The sequence below is a fragment of the Rhinolophus sinicus genome, linkage group LG01 (assembly GCF_036562045.2).
Source record: "Rhinolophus sinicus isolate RSC01 linkage group LG01, ASM3656204v1, whole genome shotgun sequence".
NCBI lineage: Eukaryota > Metazoa > Chordata > Mammalia > Chiroptera > Rhinolophidae > Rhinolophus > Rhinolophus sinicus.
The window spans coordinates 199,564,382-199,585,275 of NC_133751.1; the positions used below are offsets into that span (position 1 = coordinate 199,564,382).

A 20,894-nucleotide genomic window follows, 5' to 3' on the forward strand; every position below is an offset into this window, starting at 1 on the left:
GTCTTTTTGCCATTATGCTGGCGACACAAGTTAAAAGTGGGGGAAAACTGCCAGATCTTTACTTCATATGGCTCATACTGTGTCTGCCCTTTTAGAGGGAAATATTTCTCTTTTAGTTTCTTGTACTTAATTTCTGATTCATCAATTGGAAGTAGGCTCTCCATGTTACACTATATTTATGCAATCCAACTTTCCATGAACGAAAAGGTCACCGCTTATTTTCGGGAAAGAAGTTTCATGAGCTCAGTTCTCCCCCTAAACCCGCAGTGGGAACATTTCAGGCTCAAATATCAGGAACTCCTTGCTCTCTTTTGCCTGTTTGACATTGTTCGAGGGACTGTTCCACCAAATTAATGTTCAATTATTGCCCATTAGAAGCAGCTGCAAGTCTCATAGCTCTTTCTATTCTGGAGGAAGGAAGGCTGGCCTGTGAGGAGCACGCTCCCCTGGTCCCCTAGCCATTTGCTCCCTTCTTGTGCCGAACTCCCTTCATCAGCACAATGGCTACTGTTTATTGAGGAGCCATAAAAATACTAAAAGCCTTGCATTTTCAAGGAAGTTTCACTGTATAAATACATGTGACTAAAAATGAAGCAATAAAATATAATTACTTGGGCACAAACCATTTGGGCGGCACTTGAAGGCATATCAGTTTTCTCTAGATAGTGCACAAATTCTAAGCTACAGTCTGAAAGTAGGAATAAATAATGACTTCAGCTCACCTTCCCTACCTATGTTAATTAATCTTATTGGTTACTTAATTATCGTAAGTTAAAAGTTCTCATTTTTTCTTCAATAGAAGGCTCGGGATATAACTGCTTTTTCATTAAATTTGGGACTTATTTTAACATCTTAACATGCAATTTATACAAAACTCCTAAATTATCTTTTATGAATGCTGTGCTTTACAATAATGTATCATTTAAAAACAACAAAATGTATGTTTGAACATAAAAGGGTAACTAAGTAAGAGCGTTAATTAACTGGCTATAAATCTCTACAGTGTATTTCGTTTTAGAGTGTGATGCCCCATCCGGAGAACTACTGGAACTTTGAAGAAAAAGAAAGAAAAAAAGAGTGCTAAGAATATCAGAACTCCATTCAGTATAGAAATGTGTCCTGATTTGAGAAAGTGCCACCTAAAACACTTTCAAAAACAAACAAAACAAGGAATGGTTGTCTGCACTATTAAATTCTTTGCCCCCATCTTCATTCACCCTCCTCCCCTTGCTTCCTTGTCGTTTCTGAGCAAGCTCTGTTCCTTCACATACTTTGATGTCCTATCCCAAAAGTGTCTCTCCATTCTCTCCCCCAAGTCATCACTCAATCCCCCCATGGACAGACTCCCCCATCTCCTGCCCTCCCCCAACGCACCCTTCAGAATCGGATGTCTCTCCAAGATGCCTCTGTAACAACACTCCCCACCCTTGACTGTGATCTCTTTACCCTCCCAACCCCACACCCACCCGACCAGGAGCTTCCAGAGGGCGGAGTCCAGGTGCCCAAGGCCACGGTGGTAAGAAAGACAGAGAAGAATAAATACTTCATAAAATAATTTGGTCAGACCCCCGCCCACCCAACCAAAGGAAGGCTGCGTAACTGAGGAAAAGAAGCTGCGTTCTCACGTTTCTGAACTGCCATCCCCAGAACTTTGGCCCACAGTAGTTACACGAACTTGAACTTGTGATGATGATGATGATGGTTCTACCTTAGGAGAGTGGAGCACACGCCCCACCACCAGCAACGGTCCTGAACGCAGTAATGTTGGTGTCCTTTCCTTGTTTAGAACACAGGCCTTGTTATGCTTTCATTTCAACCATATTAAATGACAAATACAACCCCAACTTTGCAAGTGGAAAAACTAATATAAAATACGAAATGCTTACATTTTTACAGCTGCTAGAAGACTTTGCTGTTTGTTTTATATTTAGTGCTGTTTTTTCATACTAACAGTTTATTATGGGGTAAATTTAAAAAAAATACACTAAACTTTGCATAACAGTATTAAATCTGTCAGAAAGCTGCCCATGAAAATTTCCCAAATACCAGTCTTTGAAATGGTCATTGTTAGTTCACCAAATTTGAGCAAATAATTGATCCACAGCAATGTAGAGAATACTGCCATTTCCATGAAATTATTTTATGTAAAAGAAGGCGTCAGTAAAAAAACAGCTATGTTTACAAGTAGATATTTGAGCTTACTTACTATTGGGCTATAATAGAATTAACTTCAGGATGAACAATAATAAATAACAGGCCCATGATACACATTTCTGCAACTGGAGAATCATTAAATAATCACAGGAATTTTCATCTTTTTTAAAAACCTTTTGTTTTTACAGAAATATCCTACTCCTACCCATGCCCCCTCCTCCCACAAACAATAATATGCTATACAATGGATTGCTACATTGCATTCAATCTAGCAAAAAGGAAAAAATGCCCGGTGCAATGACTGGCTTCAGATATACTGTCCCATGATTGATTGATTGATTTTTTATTTTTCTTTTGTTTTTATGCTATCATGTGCACAGAATGGCCTCTGTGGTTTGTGACTTCCTGTGGAAGACGGGGAGGTCCGAAAACAGAGTCAATGAATCCCAAAATGACAATTGTCTCGACAGCTGAGGAAACTTTGGCATGCCATGTGAAGCCACCACGTCATCTTCCTTCCACTCAAAGGCAAAGCTGACACTGTGTCACCAGACCCAGTATATGGGCCTCCCCACTGTGGCTACTGTAGCACTAGGCTCTGGGCCAGCTGGACAGATAAAGGACGAAGGCCATCAGAGTGGACAGAGTGGCATGCCTGCCCAACTCTGAGGCCAGAGCTTTCCTTTAGGATTTCGTTCCTTGTTCATTGTCATTGGTAGGCACGTCTCTTGAACAGGGCTAAGATCAAATGGTTTTGACTTCACAGCAACTTGGTAGAAGAGACCAACAGATAAGAGACTAGGTACATCTTTAAAACCAAAATCTTCAGATCCGACTTTTGGGCTGCACTGATCTGCTTGTCCCCGGGGACCAAACACTGTTTCCAAACCAGGAGCCAAGGCTCAGAGAGATGAAGCAAGTGGCTATCACCTGGGGAAGTAGAGATTTGAACCCAACTCCGCTGCTGTCAAAGATGCTGGTTCCCTTTTCTACCCCAGTCCTTCTCAGCTCCACTCTCCTACAAATTCTCATACCCACCCTAAAACAAGGAGCACCGCAATAGACTCATCACCTATTTTTCATGATTGTTTCGTGCATGCTACTGTAGTATCTGCTTGGGATGATGTTTAGTAAGCGGCTTGAGGCCAGGCATCCGTGCACATTATTACTGGCCCAACACCTCGGTCACTACCTCACACAGTATAAATTCTAAACACATACTCATGGAATGCTGAATTGATTAAGACGTTTATAATTTCAACTAACCAAGAAGCATTCGGCTGCACCCTTCCCGCCTTTCTAAAGCCTGGCTGTCATTCAACCATAAGGCCACTAGGTGACACTACAACATCACTTAACTCTCCAAAGGACTCCACCGTGCGGCGTAAATTCTTTAGCTAGTGCCTCCAGGGTCCTCCTCAGTTACCAGGGAAACCGCTGGGTATCACTAAGAGTTATACAAATAATGAAACAGCTTACTCCAAGATTAGACAGTGCAAGGAGACTGAACTGTGGTGGCAGAGTTTTTTTCTTGTACCTTAAGTTCTCTTCATTTGTTCATGAGGGAATAATTGGATCCATTTAGCCAGGAGTAAAGTAACACTGACTCGGGATTTTTAGTTGTGTTCTTAAGAGGCAGCATGGTGCAGTGGAGAGAACACTGAGCTGAGAACCAGAAGACATGGCTTTCTCAGGGAACAATTAGCTCACTGCAACGTACTTTTCCCATTTAAAAAATATGGCGTACTAACAGCCCAACATGGGAAACCTGCTGAGGGACCTGAAGGGGACAATGTTGAGAGTTCCTGGTAGGCTCCCTAAGGGGCAGTAATCCAGCTGACTCTCCCTCTGTCTTCCTACCTGTGTCTTCTGTGCTGCTCCCCTTCCTCCCGGTGGTGGAGTGCCTCCCACAGCTCTGCAGGGCTGCTCTGGCCTCTTCTCCCTTCTCACTTTCTCTTGAGCAAACTCATGCATTTCCAGGGGATCCATCACATCCAAGTCTGATATTCACTCCATATCCCTCTCGAGCCCAGACCTTTCTTTGGGAGTCTCTGCCGCATATCCAACTGATCTCAAGTTCTACAAATCAGAAACTGGACTCGGGGGTTCATGATCATCCCCCCAGAGTGCTTCTCAGCGGTACACCACTACCCACGCAGCCGTTGCCACCTCACCAGGGCACAGCTAACTGCAAATGACCCACAGGGAGTCTCCCTCTCCTTCCTGTCAATTCAGCCTCCCAAGTATTCCCAACACGCATCCACTTCCTCCCACCTCCACCCTCACCGCCTTGTTGAGCCACCATGACCTCCCACCTGCAGCGGCCTCCTCACAGGTTTTCCCCGATATTGTCGTTCCCCCCACTGTATTCTCCAAACAGCAGCTGGAATGATCTTACAACATACGTTCAACCTGCCTCCATCCTTAAACTCTTTCAAAGCTTTCCTGATCATACAGGACAACCCGACTCTGCTTTTTCAACTGCATCTCATGCCATGTGCTCCCTCACCTACTCTGGTCAAACCTTTTGGGCCACCTTGCAGTCCCTCAAACATGCCAGCCCTTCTCTTTCCCACTTCAGGGCCCCAGAGGCTGTCGTCTCTGCCCAAATACTTGTAGTGAGTTCAACGGTGGCTACAAAAAAGTATGTCCACATATGATCCCCTGAACCTGTGCATCTTACCATAGATACAAAAGATGTGATAAGGTTAAAGATCTTGGAATGAAGAATTTATCCTGGATTATCAAGGTGGCCCTAAATGCCATCCCATGTATCCAGATAAGAGGAACCCAGAGAAAGATTTGATATAGGCACACAGAGATGTGGAGTGATGTGGCCACAAGCCAAGGAACCCTGACAGCTACCAGAAGCTAGAGGAGGCAAGGAACGGATTCTCCCCTACTGCCTATGGAGGGAGTTGGCAATGCCTTTGCTTTTGGACTTCTGCCCTCTAGAACTTGGGAGAAAATACGCTTCTGTTGTTTTAAGCCATCAAGTGTGTACTAATTTGTTACGGCCCTTGGAACTAACGCGACATGCTTCTTCCAGGTTGTTGCTAGGAAACCACTGATTCCACCAGGTCTAAGCTGAAGTGTTGACCCACAGCTCCCTCACCCCACCCTACACCCCCGCCACACACACACTGCTCTGCAAAACCCAGTTAGGGCACCAGATTATGCACCCAGGGAGAGAGCAAGGATGTTCGCTCTTTGCTCTGATGCCTAGAACCGTACCTGGCACTCAGCAGGCACCCAGAAATAATGGCTAGAGGGTGAATCTCTGCCTCTCCTTCCAGGCTCTGAGCTCCAGGTCACAGGGACTTTCTTCTGCCTCCATCCCCCCGGCCTCACAGCCCCGTCACATGCCTGGCACGTGGAGAATGCTCAGTGGCTCTTAGTTGAATGAGTGGATTGAATAACTAGTTATTTGCTGAATGAATTGCAGAGAAGATTGTATGACAGAGGAGTGAAAAAATTCGCACCTTGGAGACAGCTGTTTTCCTGTGGATTTTTTGGCAACTTACTGAAAATGGTATTTGAAAGGAGAAATATATTTTCCTTTTCTAAAAACTTTGTAATTCAGCATTTTAACTCATTTGGGCAGACGGTCCTTGGCCCTAGAGAGTGTTCTTAGAGTCACAAATACCACGCCCCACTTTCCCACATGGAACACACCCTGCTTTGGGGTGCACCTGTATTGCTAGCCCTTATTTCTCACCAATAACAAGGCTGCCTCCACTTTGGTAATGACCTTGAACCTCCCGAGTTCTGTGTAGTCCCACATTTGCTGAGCTCTGCGGCTGCCTGGTCTCGGTTCACGCTGGGTCACAGAGCTCAGCAGTGGTTGCTATGGATTTGAACTCCACATGAGGAAACCAAAGGTTTGGCCACAAATCACTGACAACTTAATGAGGTGACTGACAGGGGCAGTTACTCCAAAATCTACCTTCAGACCCAAACTGCAACTAGGAATCTCGGGTGAGATTTGGTACACCTGGCCTGTTTAGAAAAGGATATGTTCTACAGCATAGGAGGCAAATATAAGCTTGCTTTTTCGTCTTCTTTCTCAAGCACAAATGCTAGATTTAAAGAGAGAGATTTGTCCACTTACTGAGCACGCTGGTCGTTACTTGGAGTTATCCTTCTATTAATATACAGATATCAGCTACTACCACTACTGTTACCGCTGTGATTCATAATAAGCCCATGAGTATGAAATGACAAGCACGTCTCCTCCCTCTGCCTCCCGGACCCCCATGCCCTGTTCAGAAATACTTCCTCAAGCACCTACATAAGAAATCCTGCAACTGAAGACTCATTCTTTTAACTTGTAAGTTTTTCATTCTTCAAAAATCAAGGTTAATACTCCTGACAGAGGGAATACTTTAACAAGCTTCGCCAGAGTTGTAAACTGGCAGCTGGTGGGCTGAACTCTACCAGGAAATTTGTTAGACACTATATTTTTGTGTAAAAAAAAAATCTGAATTCTGATGCCTTTACATGACAATGGACATCGTCCATTTCCCTGACAGTCCCCAATGCCTACTGTCACATCCTAGGGTCCCCTCACTCAGGTGAGTTGCTGTCCCCTGTAGGCACCTGGGTCTGTCACCTTAGACAGTGCTTCATTTATCAGAGAATTCTCCAATAGAAATCAAATGAGCTAGAGAGTTAGTTCTTGGAGGAGAAAGACATGGCAAGAAAAAGGAGAAAGCAGAACCCAAAAGATAAGGGGTTGGTGACAGACCAAATATACCCACTTCTCAGTTGTCATTGGAACTTGCCTGCATCAAAATATAACATAATTGACTTATATGAACTTTGGGACATAAAAATAATTGCTCTGAGCCATGTAAGAGGCTACAGCTGCAGAGTGTACTACACCACAGCTGCATGAGAGATAAAGAGACTGAGTTCTAGAACTTTGTGTGCAAATAATTTAATATGAAAACTGTTAACAATAATTAAAATTTCTCAAGTAAATTCCATTTTTATCATGGAATGCAGGCTTTTAGAAGTGTAAGGAACAAGTGATTGCAGGAAAAATACTTGTACATCTTTTAGTGATTTAAAATTCCCAAAGGAAAGACTGACTTGCAAATGTGTGATTTTAGTTTCCACACCAAAAAAACAACTAAGACAGGTCTTGAGTTTTAAGTCATTTGACCTCTTTGTATGTAAAACCACTAAATTATAAAGTTTTATTTATTTCACAGTTGCTATACTTCCCTGAGTGGAAAACAATATGAATATTTTTGTTCTAGAAAAAAACTATAGAGGGTATCTTTATTATCATGCCAATTACTAATGCAGAAGGCATAAAAAGTCGCACCCTAGTCTATAAAGACAAGTAATTTTGTCTCCCACAAGGAGATAACCATCAAAAACATGGAAGTTTCCTCAAAGTTATTACTGACCATACCTGAAATTCACAAGGGAATTTGAACTATGTGAGATGATTCATTTAATAACAGGTTTTAAATGCTGTGTGTCATGGAAAACTGGGGGGATGAGTCCCCGGTAATTCTGTCCCCTCTTCTCTTGGAGCTGGCTAGTGTCCTTACATGCATGCTGCATACATCCTGGCCACCAGCTCAGACTCCCAAATCCTGTCCAGGCTGGAGTCTGAATTTTAAGTTATTGACTTACATATATGTTAACTACCTATTACATGCCATCTGTTGGGATCAAAGAAGTACCAAAAATGACACGCAGTTCTCAAAGGAGAGAAATAAAAGTAGGTAGCTTACGTTACTCTAGTGTCCACTATGGGCCAGGAACCCACGTAAACATATCATATTTCCGAATGACCACCTTTATGAAGTATGTGTTTACAATCTAATAAAGGATCATGGCAAATCCATACTCAAAAACAGAGCTATGAGCCAGAGTATGAGAAGTACCATGGAAGGAGACCAGGTTCCCACCAGGGGACATCGGCAGTGGCTGGGATGGGCAGGAGGCCTTGTGGGGAGGCATGGTGGGGGGGCCTGAGCTCCTTTGGGGAAAACAGGAAAGATGGAAGCAGAGTGGAAGTGGGAAGGCATTCTAGAAAAGGGTTGAGAAGTGAACAGATTATGTTCAAGAGTGAGGGAGGGGCCCACCTAATACAGGAGAGGGTTCAAAAGGGAAGTAATAGTGATTACTGCTGGAAAAACGTGTTGAGGCTAGACTGTGGGCCTCCAGTGGTACATTGATGACACTGAACTTCAATTTTGTCCACATTGAAGCTGCTGCCCTTGATTCTGGGCCTTAGATACGTCCCAGCTCCCCCTCAAACTCTAGGTTCAATGTCCAGTGAAAACCCTAACCTCAGTCATTCCATGGCATGGGGCAGCCTGGCTTCCCAACAATTGCTTTAGAAGCAGTTTTAATTTGGGGCCTGAACAAACTACTCACTCAGGCATTAAGCTATAAAAGAGTATACAGGAATTTCTTTCTTAGGAAAGCCTGGCTTTGCCTCTCAGGGGCTGTGCCACCTCAGGCAGATGCTCAGGCCTCCAGAATTTGGTATAGTCATGTTTTTATATTCCATTTTGAGCTGTCACTGTGGCTCAAGAGATGGTACGGGAGTTGGCTGGCTGCTGAGGACTCGGGAGCGCCCGCCTCCCAAACCTCCCAGTTATACAGACTCCATGCTCCCAAATTCCCAGCTGGAAAATGTCACCAGCAACGAGCAGCCCTCCCTTGGGACCCATCTGTCTCAGGAAGAGCAGAGGCTGGTTGGTGTTCCCCACACAGCTCTGTGACACACAGAAATGGCGACACAGCCAGCGGAGGGCATCCCCTCCCCGGGAGCCCTCCTACCCCACAGGCTGACAGCTGTGCTACAGGATGCAAAAGGCACCCTCCAGGCACGCGACTGCTTGCGACTGCTGATCAGCCCAAGGAAACGGGAGAGAAAGGGTGTCAACATAGAAGACCGAGGCTTGGGCACATTACAGTGTCCACCTGAGCTCACAAAGTCATGACTAAAACTGGTGTTTGCACCTCAGCGTCACCATCTTCTCATTGATCCTGGAGCAAACCCTGGGGTGGAAGCCAGATACCGGGGGTGCTTCCTGTTTCTCCCACATACTAGCAAGTTATTCAAAACTCTTGGAAACTTGGTTCCTTGTATTGACAGATGGAAATAACAATCACACCAGCCTGACAGAGCTGTGGTAATCCTTTAAAGCAAGGTCCCCCAACTTTAGCACTTGGGGACAAAGATAACTCTTTGGTGTGGGGACTGTCCTTTGCCTTGCAGGGTGCCAGGCAGCACCCCTGGCCTCTGCCCACAAGGACCAGTAGCACCTTACTTCACCCAGTGTGACAACCAAAAAATGTCTCTAGACATCACCAAATGTCCCCACTAAAACACGTCTCAGCCTTATTTATATCTGAGGACCACACCACGCTGGCTTTATCCAGCAACTGTTCCCCTTTGTTCTGTGGTGTCCCCATCCTCTTCCTGCCACAGAGCTGACCCATCCATTTTCCTTGGGCCTCGAGCTCAAAGGATCTTAAAATTTAGATGCACTAATTTCTTTTCCTTTTCATTTATACAATCTTAATATGTCTATATTAACAACCTCACAGAAAATCCAGGCTTTTTTTTCCCCTTGAATAATGTGTATGTTTATAAGGAAAGGAGTAAACCCACTTCTCAGATTACTACTTTTTATGTCCCTACTTAAAAAAAATTTTTTTTTGAGATATAATCGACATACAACATGATATTATTAGTTTCAGGTATATAACACAATGATTTGATATATGTCTATATTGCAAAATGATCACCATAATAAGTCTAGTTAACATCCATCACCACACACAGTTACCAATTTTTTCTTGTGATGAGAACTTTTAAGATCTACTCCCTTAGCAACTTTTAAATGTAAAGTACGGTATAATTAACTATAGTCACAGTGCTGCTACATTACATCCCCAGGACTTATTCCTTTTATAACAGGAGGTTTGTACCTTTTTTAAAAAATTATATCATGAAGTACAAATTACCAGTTATAAAAATAGTCATGAGGATGTAAACTATAGCATAGGGAATGCAGTCAATACTAATATAATAACTGTGTATGGTGTCAGATGGGTACTAGACTTCTCGGGATGACCACTTTGTAAGTTATATAAATGTCTAATCACTATGTTGTACACCGAAATTAATATAATAGTGTATGTCAACTGTAATTGAAAAATAAAAATTATATCATGAAAGTGGCTTGAGAAAGCTCAAGCTATATTCTGATCACTGAAATTTTTGAAGCATCGCAGAAGAAACAAAGCAGTTGAAGCAGAAGGGGATTTACCTCAACATAAGCTCTATAGCAGGGGTGTCCAAACTTTTTTCAACGTTTTTCACCAAGGGCCATATGCGGTAAAATACACAAACAGCCGGGCCACTCCCTCGAGGTGAAGTACGTATTGCCTCACCTGGTTTATTTAAGTAAACTAAATATATTTTTGGAATTTGCTGCGGGCCAATTAACAATGGATTGCGGGCCGCAGTTGGCCCGCGGGCCGCAGTGTGGACACCCCTGCTCTATAGGGTAGCTGCTTACAGGAAAAGAGCTTGGCAAAGGAACCCCATACATACCGCACTCTTACTATGTGAAGATGAAGAGATGCTGTAGGAGAACTATACGGTCCCTTCTCTCAGGAAGGTAGCGTTCCACGTTCTTGTGGACTGGTCTTTACTGGATTGTCCTTTTTGAGGGTCAAGCCCCATAGGATTGATTTGGCCATGTTTCACTAGAATCATTGCTCTGACTCAAAAACTGTCCAAAGCTTCCGAAGCATATTCCTTTCTTATAAGACTTTGGCCATATTTTTAATCAAAATAATTGTTTGATCTAACTCTCAGCACAGATGAGTTAGTGGGCTGCCAACTGCTACTATCAGAATATAAGGGAGCATTTCATAAGTGTTCAAGAGACCTGGTGTACAGTAATCAAGTAGGTTCTTGCACACTGAAGAACAGAATCTAGTGTAGTCAGTAAAAGCACCATCCTGAGTGGACTTGAGCAAGACACTAAACTACTCTGTGTTTCTGTCTTCTGCACAGCAAAGTCAGTACGATAAGACAGTAAGAAAGCTGTGGCCAGGAATCAGGGAGCTAGTAAAGCATTTTAAGTACATAAAGCCTGGCACATCAGAAGCACGCGAGAAATGCACCTATCACCTTGATTACAGAACACTATTCCACAGGATTTCAATAGGTGTTATTCAAAAAGGTCTTGTGGTCCAATGTCCAGAAATACTACTCTAAACGAAGTTCAGTGGCTTTTTTTCCCCCCACTCACTGCAATACTTCTGAGAACCTTTAAAATGCTAATATGCAACATGAATATCAAGATGGCAACCCAGTACATATCATTTAACACTGGAACCCTGTCTGCATAAGGCAAGTCACAAAACCAGTGTTGCATAAAACACTGGGTGAATCACTGCTTCCCAGACTATCTTTAAGCCTTACACATGGCCTAACATAATTGCGATTGCTTATCGAATGTACAGAATTTTTATTATAAAAGATATAAACATTGCCGACTACCAAAACATGCTAAGAATCTGGGACTACTTAGTGTTAAAAAATCACAAGGGTTCAAAATTCAATTTGCTGTCCATGTTGAGTTTTAAAATTTTTTATCGTGCTAAGAACACTTGACATGAGATCAACCCTCTCAACAAATTTTTAAGGGAACAATACGTTACCATTAACCATAGGCAGAATGTTGTTACAGCAGACTTCTACAACTGAAGTTGTAGAAGTTGCTTAACTGAAATTTTACATCCTTTGATTAGTAACTCCCCATGGCCCCTCCCCACAGCGTCCATGTTGATTTTTACGTCACTTACCCGAGACCCCTTTTCAGGAAAGCACTGGCAAACAGAGCAGTCTCTTCCTCCACAAGGACCAATGAACTTCTTTCCACTCTGCAAAGTGAAGCATCTGATTCAGTGTATCAGTACTGATCCCTCAGCTGGGTATATAACATATACATTATAACAAGCACGCTTGGTCTACATAACTCGTGAAAATTCCACAGTATAATTTTCCCTGAATCGGTGACAAGAAGAGACTAATATTGACATATAAAAAGGCAAAAAATGTACATTGTGGCTTGATAATAAAGAGAGTTGATGATTAGGTGAGCAAGAGTATAAGTTTATGTGAGCTAGAATAAATTATGTAAGCTAGGACTTTTGTTTTTCTAAAAGGCTCCTTCTGGAAGCCACTTTGCTTTAACCAGACTCTTCTGCCATTTTTTTTCTTCTGATAAGATCCATTTACTAAGCTGTAAACAATGTAGTTAGAGCATAAACTATGTAGTTAGGAAAACAGTAAGTACACACTGGTATCTAATTTAAATTATAAGCCCGGCTTTTTGGGGGGAGAACCTCGTGCTTTACCTCCAATCAGGTAGGGCACGGCTCACTCATCCAATCCCTCTGGCTCAATGCTCTGGGCACAGCCTTCCACTTTGGGTTGAAATTGTTCTTCCTACAATTTGCTAATACTCCAAGATGGCTCCTCTAATGTGTCTCTCAACCAGAAAGCTCCTGAACTTGAAAAATTTGGGCACTTTACCTACTTTTAGCTAACTTTTCTTCAACACTCTCTTTAGAGAGTTGCTCCACACTCACATATTTTGTTAACTTTAATGCTTCCTCCAAACACTCTCTCCCATACATAACCTCCACACGCACACACACATGCACACATGTGCCCTTTAGGAAAAATTAGTCCCTTGTTCTCACAAATCCTTGTTATCTCTATCCAGAGTCATCAGTCACTTCAGTACAAAAGTATATTTACAGCATTAACTGTTTCCATAAGTAGATCCCTTAATGACAAACAGGCCCCATAATGCATTGCAGTGAAAATGAGCTCTAAGTGTTCATTCACAGACTTGGGGCTGTGGGTTGGGAAGGAGTGATGCTAAAAGCAGCTCTAGGTACTAGGAGCTGAGGGCACAGATAGAAATATCAGTAAGGAATCAGGGACAAACTTTGCCTAGTTCCTGATCTTGCCTAGGCCAGCCCTCATTGCAACGTGTAACATATTAACCACATATTTCTATAATTGATAGACCTTTTTCAATTCAAGCTGTAAACTTAAGCCTTTAGACCAATGTACAATGGGGAAACATTTAAACCAATATTTATAGTTCTCATGGAAGACATATATATGTATACATTCATACCTATGTATATATACAGGTATGTATGTGAATATATATGAATGTATATGTGTCTGTATATGTATATGGGAGGGAAAGTAATCTATCCAGCATGTATTTTTCTTTTCAGTCACACAATATAATTTAGACTTCTTTTTTTTTTCTGGAAAAATATGCTCAGAAACAATCCAAAAATAGTATCTTTACATTAAGCATTAATAAAGAACATACATTTATAAACAACACTCTTAAGGGTCATTGAAAATATATAAGAATTTGAACCTTGACAAGAGCCAAGCAATTAGATAATTTAAGTGTAAAATGTATTTGAAGTTTCGGAAATATATGCCTCTTGAGTTCTGACCAACATTGTTATCTACAATGCGGAAACATTCAGTTCAAAACTTTGATAAGGTAAAATAAACAAATAAATAAACAAATGTCCAGGGTCAGATCAGGACAGCATGAAAGCACTTAAAATAATTAGTCTGAACTTGGGTTCATTTAAGGTTGGGTTCATCAGTGTAGTATCAAAACAACCAGAGGGGGGAAAAAAAGAAGGTCAGTTGATTAGATGACTTGGGAATAAAGGCAAGTTTGTTATTTTATTGTTTTTTTTTTTCTTTTACTTAATTGTGCCAAGCATCACTGAGACGTTTATAGCAAAATCACATGTCAGAGAAGAATCAGTTTAAAACAGATTAGCAAATTCTAATAAAGAAACGGAAATAGTTGTATATAAAGCTTTGACTTGAACTAACAAAAGCAAAAAGCAAGACGTGATCTTAGTCTCTACAAAGTTCTTCTACGTTAGACATATCCCAACAAACATCACTTTAATAGGGGGAGGTATTTATAGAGGAAGAAGCTTCACCTCAAAAAAGACTGTAGAAACCCATTAAAATAAGACAAAGACTATGTCTCAGAAAAGTCACCGTTCAAAGTATAAATCATGTCCACTGGGAATACACTGATATTCTCAAAAACCACTGTTACTATTCAAAGAAGAAAAGGGAAAAGTCACTATCTGCTTTATTTCAGATATTTTTAAATAGATATTTATTGCATAGAAAGTTCAAGAAAATAAATTATTTTCTAAATTAGTGATCTGTCCTGTATTTGTACATCTATTTTCTTTTTCGAAAAATAAATAACATATGCCAATGATAAAAAATTCAAATAGTACAAGAGAGTATAATGGAAAAAGACATTTTCTCTTCCAACCTTGGCTTCCTAGTCCCTTGCCTAGAGGTAGTCAATCTCTTCAAATAGGTGTCAGGGCATTTATGAGCACATTCATACAATCACACACACACACACACACACACACACTTCTTTTGTGTGATTTTGGTCTTGTTTTATTTTTCCCCAAATGGTATATTCCCCTATACCTTGCTGTTTTCACTTATTAAGATGTCTTCAAAATCATTCTGAAATAATACATATGGCAGTCCATCAAAGTACTATAACTTATTTCATCAGTCCTTATTGATAGTCATTTAGCTATCTCCTTTGTTTTGCTATTGAACACTACCCTGCAGCTAGTATTCTTCTGCATTTATCTTTATGCACAAGTCAGTATAAATATGTATGATAAATTCCAAAAAAGGAAATTCCTATGTCAACAGGTATATACCATTGAAATTCTGCAGGATAATTCCAAATCGCCTCCCATAGATATTGCATAAATTAATATCGCTACCTTCAAAACCCAACTACAGTATAGCCACTTTCTGTGTGAACTCTCTAGGATCTCTACATGCACAGCCTGGTAGGAGGAGCCAGGCTAGCTAGAACAATCTTTGGTTCAGGAATTATATTCACTTATATGAAACATAAGAAACTAAGAAAGTGAAATTTAGGACTCTGTCAACTTTCATAATAGAAAAAAGGAGAGGGTCCAAGATGGCGGCTTAGGTAAACGCTATGCCTACTGCATCCTGGGATCACACCAAAATTACAAATAAATTATAGAACAGTCAACCTCAAGAATCATCTGAAGACTAGCTGAACAAAACCCCTATGACTAAGGATATAAAGAAGAGGCCACGGTGAGACTGAGAAAAAAAAAAAGAACATAATGCAAAAATAAACTTAGGAAAATCAGGTGAGAAAAATATTTTTAAAAATCCACACACCTGTATTTCAGTATGTTTCCATTTATTATTTCAAGTGATGCTCTCAAATGCATGTGAACTCAGTTGGACGTGTTTTATCATCCCTACTTACTCAGAAGAAAACTGAGTCTTGGATAAGTTAAGAGATCAGTCATTGGCAGAGCCAAAAGCCAAAGGCTTCTCATTCCTGGACACATGAGCTTTCTGCTCCTGACTGGTAGGAAAAGGAAAACAGAAGGCAGCTTTTCTTTTATTTGCTTTGAAATGACCTATAACAACTTGCATCACAGAAACAACTGGGTGGATCCAAGCTGGAGGATAGACAGACAGAGATGTGTTCACTAGAGTGATTTAAACCAGTCCAGTTGTCTAAAGATCAACCTGAGTTATAGGCCGCCCATAGAATTTCCCAGAAATGACTGAGGTTGGGTTTAATAACTGAGATTCTTTAGCAAGAAGCAGAAGAAAGAGATCTTATTACAGAATGTTCTAGGCTTATCTTTTTCCAAAGTTAAAATGTTAAAATTTAATCTTATACTTCTTGATATAATCTTGGAAAGGCCCACCTGCTTCCTGCCCGCCTCCAAAAAACGTTTTTAAGAAAGGGTTATATTATAAAATAAAGAAATCCCCAATGCCAATTGAAGGCAGTTTGGTAAGCAGTCTTGATTATAAAATATAAAAGAAACCTTAGAGATCATCTAGTCTAACCCTTCATTTTATAGATGAGAAAACTGAATCCCAGAAAGTGATTTGTGTAAAAGTATAACAAACGTAATGCACTCAATAATGTGAATTTTCAACATGTGAGCAGAGCTAATGTACTTACCCCATATACGTGTTGTACAGAAAAGACAATAAATATAAGTGACCTATGAAAAAGCAAAACCACAGATTAAACTGTTCATTTTCATGCAAACTAAATGGAACAGAAAAAGAACACAGGAATCAATTCCAGAAAGCTTCATTTTTTATGTCTAATAAGCTGCTGTCACCACCGATTGTCATCAGTGACAAGATAAATGTAATTGTGACTCGGGCTGTCTTTATTGCCTTTCACCTTATTAATCAGTCAGGAAGTACTCATACCCCTTCAGTGGGGTCCTCATTGTGGTGGGTACCCATGACACTGAAGGTGAGACCTAGCTGGACAGGTAAGTGAAGGGAAAAGACTGTTGGAATGAAAACCAGAGGAGAGAGGGAAGGAGGCAGCTTGGTTCAGGCACAGTGCAGAGAGTAGTGTATCCTGGATGCTATTAAGTGGAGCCAGCTGGAAGAAAGGAGCATGGAAGGAAACCTAACTGGACTGAGAGATGGTTTGGAAGGCAAGGAAAATACGGACTAGTTAGGGAAGCATTTGGTTGTGCAGGGTCTTATAAGTGAAGCAGAAATCCAACTGGAGTAACATCATTATTATAAACAAACTTTGACAGAGGACAGATGCAACCAAAAGAGATCGCTGTATGGACTGATATTTGTGCCCCACGCCCCAATGCATGTGTTGAAATCTTAACCCCCAATGTTATCGCATGATGAGGTGGAGCCTATGGGAGGTGAGGAGGTCATGAGAGTGGAGTGCACACAAATAGGATCAGCACCCTCAATACGAGGGACCCCAGAGAACTCTCTCGCCTTCCTTCCACCATGAAGATACAACGACAAGTCAGCAGTTTACAACCCAGAAAAGGACCTTCACCAGAACCGACCATGCCGATACCCTGATCTCAAATTTCCAGCCTCCAGAACTGTGAGAAATAAATCCTTGTGGCTTATAAGCCACCCAGTCTGCGATATTTGTCATTGCGGCCAGAACTAAGACAGCCACTAACATTCACATGCATTTACTTCGGTCTTACGTTGGTCCAAGAGCTTCCCTAGCCACCCTTCAAACAGCGATGATGGAGTTGGGGCTTCAGGTCATCCCCATCCGTGGGAGGAGAACTGGGGCCCAGCCCGGTCTGTCATTTGTCTGCCAGCCTCGTTCTTTGTCCTGTGTAGAGTCCTCACCTCTGAAACCTCACATCCCAAATGAGCCTTCTCCACCCTGTACTCCTTCCTCTTGTGCTCACAGACTGATAAGCACTATAGCACTCCACAGAGCTATCGTGCCCCTGGGGACACCCTGACTGGGACACAGAGAGGGGGCAGGTCTAGCCCACACTTAACTGGCTTACACACGGAAGTCCCCCTTCCAGACCCTTCTTTTGGAATTCATGACAGTTCCAGTAAAAGCCAGGTAGGCATTTCAGTGAAGTTAGTATGTAAATTAAGAGAATTTAAAAAAACTGAAAGAGGGGTTAAACACTGGGAATAAATTGTTTTAAATCAAGTTAAAGTATTTATAACTACTGTTTGCTGATTGGGTCCTTATCACGTTGGATATTTGTAAACGAGACTACATTACATTTTATAGCAGTGTTGGCCTCCATATATATGCAGTCTCATTAAAACTGGTGTAGGGCATGTTTTTCCCACAGTTTACACAAGAGCAAACTGACTCAGGAATGTTGGTAACCTGCTCAGAAGGTCGCAGGCAGAGTGACATGGAGGGGGCCTGGCTCAGGTCAGGTCTGAATGCCATCCTCTCCCTTCCCTCTTCCTCTGCTTCTTCCTCCTGCTGCTGTATGTATTTAAAAATAAGACAATTCTTCCTTTTCTTCAAAGAACCATTCACAATTAGGATTACTTTGCAGTTTCCTCCCCATCCACTCCAAATAAATAAGACTTGACTGCATTTCTGAATTAAATAAGTCCCCTTCTCACCACCCTCTCCTCCTTCACTGCCCATAATACATGTCCATCAGCTTCAAAACTTCTCATATTTTTCACTGTTTAACATTTCTCTGCCTTGAATCCCAACATCTTTTCCAATCCCTTCTAACAATCTCACCTTAGTTTCCAACTGTGGCTGGAACATATCATCACAAACTCAGTCTCTTAAAACAACACAATTTTTCTTTTCTCTTATGGTTCTGGAGATCAGAAGTCCAAAACGGGCCTCCCTGGTGGAAATCCAGGTGTTGGCAGGGCTGTGTTCCTTCTGGAGTACCCAAGGGAGAAGCAGGCCCCTGTCTTTCTGGATTCTAAAGTCTGCCTGCAGTCTTTGGCACACGCTCTCTTCCACCTTCAAATCAGCAACGGCAGGTCGAGCAACCTGGCTGCATTTCCCTGACCTCTCCTTCCATCATCACATCCCTTCTCTGACTCACACTCCTGCCTCCTTCTTTCATTTCTGAAGACCCTTGTGATGACACTGGGCCCAACTCTGATAATCCATAGTCTCCCCATCAAAATGTCAGCTGACCAGCAATCTTAATTCCATCTGCAACCATTAATGCCCCCTTGCCATGTAAGACACTCACAGGTTCCAGAAATTAGGACACACATCTTTGGAGGGCATTCTCCTGCCTACCACACTTATAGAGTACCTTGTCCTAACTCTCTTAGTTAGACAGACTTTGCTGCTCCGGACATAGAGGTTGTTATTCAAACCTAGTGAGTAAGAGAGCAGCAATCTGCAGACTTTAGATGAACATCTTCCCATTGGGTGATTACGTGGGTGAAATTCAAAGAGAGGACTGGTGTTTAGCAATCAAAATGAGTAGCAAAATGCCAGGCATAATCCACAGATTTCTGCAACGATTTGGTTTTTTGACCCATGAAGCATTAATATAATTCATACCTATAGAACTGACACTTAGGAGACATTTTTGAATAAAAGCAAGCGATCGCACTGAGACACTCACCAGGGATCTGGGGCCAAGGGTGTGTTCCACCTGAAAGAGCATCTTACTAACTCCACACACATGGCTCACTGCACAGTCTGGGCACTTGAGAAAAACTCTGTCAGTCAGTCTTCTCTCCTCTTCCAGACGACGCCCATTTATAAGTGAGGTTCTATGTCCTGGATTTAAAGTCTGTGTATGTTAAATATAAATACACCTCTTAATGGATTATAGTGGTGAAAATAATTACTTTCATTATTCATAGTTAGTGATGGAAATATTTTCCAAGGGGACACTTCAACAGTTTTTCAACATAACCTTTCCTTAGTGATGACTACACTGAATATCCATTTTTATTCTTAGAAATAAAATATTCTCAAATTCTTTGTATGTCATAAATATATTTTCAAAAAAGGTACATAGCTATAAATATAAAAACGCTTCTAGAAAAATTATTGCTTCATTTTGCTAAGTGGAATTTTCCTCTATTTAATCTTTTCCCTTAAAATCCAAGTTAAAATTCACTCGTGGTGTTGCTGTTGTTTTTAACTTTTGAAACTAGGAAAGAAACCCTCTAGTATAGAAATACACACTTTGCACACATACAGCAAATATATATAAAATATTTTATGTAAAATAGTACAACCATTGTGGAAATACTTGGGCAGTTCCTCAAAAAGTTAAACATAGCGTTATCATATGACCCAGCAATTCCACTCCTAGGTATATAACTGAGAAAATTGACAATATATGTTCACACATAAACTTGTAGACGAATATTCATAAGAGCATTATTCGTAACAGCCCCAAAGTAGAAACAACCCAAATGTCCATCAACTGATAACTAGATAACAAAATGTGTTATATTCTTACAATGGATTCGGCCATAAAAAGGAATGAAGTCCTGAGACATGAATGAACTTTGAAAACACCATACCAAGTGAAAGAAGTCACATACTGTATGATTCCATGTATATGAAATGTCCAGAATAGGCAAATCCATACAGACAGAAAATAGATTAGTAATTGTCAAGGGTTTGGGGGAGGGGAGGATGGGGAGGTACAGGTTTCTTTTTGAGGTGATGAAAATGTTCTGGAATTAGATAGTGGTGATGGTTGCAGCATTATGATTATACTAAAAACCACTGAATTATAATCTTTAAAAGAGTCAAAATGGTGAACTTTATTTCGTGAACTATATCTCAATTTAAAAAGAAAAACTATTTTGACTCAAAGAACTCTATACTTTGATAAAAACTCTCTTTGGCTCAAAGAATTGAAATGCCTCATTCTTTAAAAGTTTGACTTCTCTGAAGACCTGTACCTATGAGAATTGGGCAGAGAGACAAAAATTGGGAATGTTGGTATTACAAGCTATTTTTAAATTTCTGGATAAACTAACTCAATGGTGTAATTATGGGAGACTAGTTTCCCAAGTAAGTAGAACAACATTCCATGATACAGTTTCAAAATCAATAGAAACAGAATTACTTTGAGTGCCCAGATCTTTTTCACATCCCCTAATCCATCATTTTAAATATTTTTTAGTTGCATTCTAGAAGCAAATATGATTAAAACAAATTATTGTTTTGGTAGGAACATACAAATTGGTTTAAATCATTCAAAATGCACTCAATATTTGAAAGAAATAGGGAACACAGGGAAAAATTAAAGAAAACCAGAGATATTTGCATTTAAACCCCAAAATAGATACATGA

General features: G+C 41.0%; 1 protein-coding gene across 9 annotated transcripts in view; it reads right to left on the reverse strand.

The window, feature by feature from the left end:
• The window catches only part of COL4A4 (collagen type IV alpha 4 chain), a 113,492-nt gene that overhangs the window by 77,160 nt on the left and 15,438 nt on the right, over positions 1-20,894 (reverse strand). For 7 of the 9 annotated variants that reach the window (XM_074314188.1, XM_074314163.1, XM_074314160.1 and 4 more), the window contains 3 exons: positions 19,198-19,368; positions 16,281-16,323; positions 12,010-12,087 (listed from right to left, as the gene is read on the reverse strand). In XM_074314188.1, the coding sequence (XP_074170289.1) occupies positions 12,010-12,087; positions 16,281-16,323; positions 19,198-19,259 (183 nt within the window). In that variant the 5' untranslated portion in view covers positions 19,260-19,368. The remainder of the gene's footprint in view (positions 1-12,009; positions 12,088-16,280; positions 16,324-19,197; positions 19,369-20,894) is intronic. The other 2 variants (XM_074314146.1, XM_074314153.1) reach the window with 1 other exon arrangement.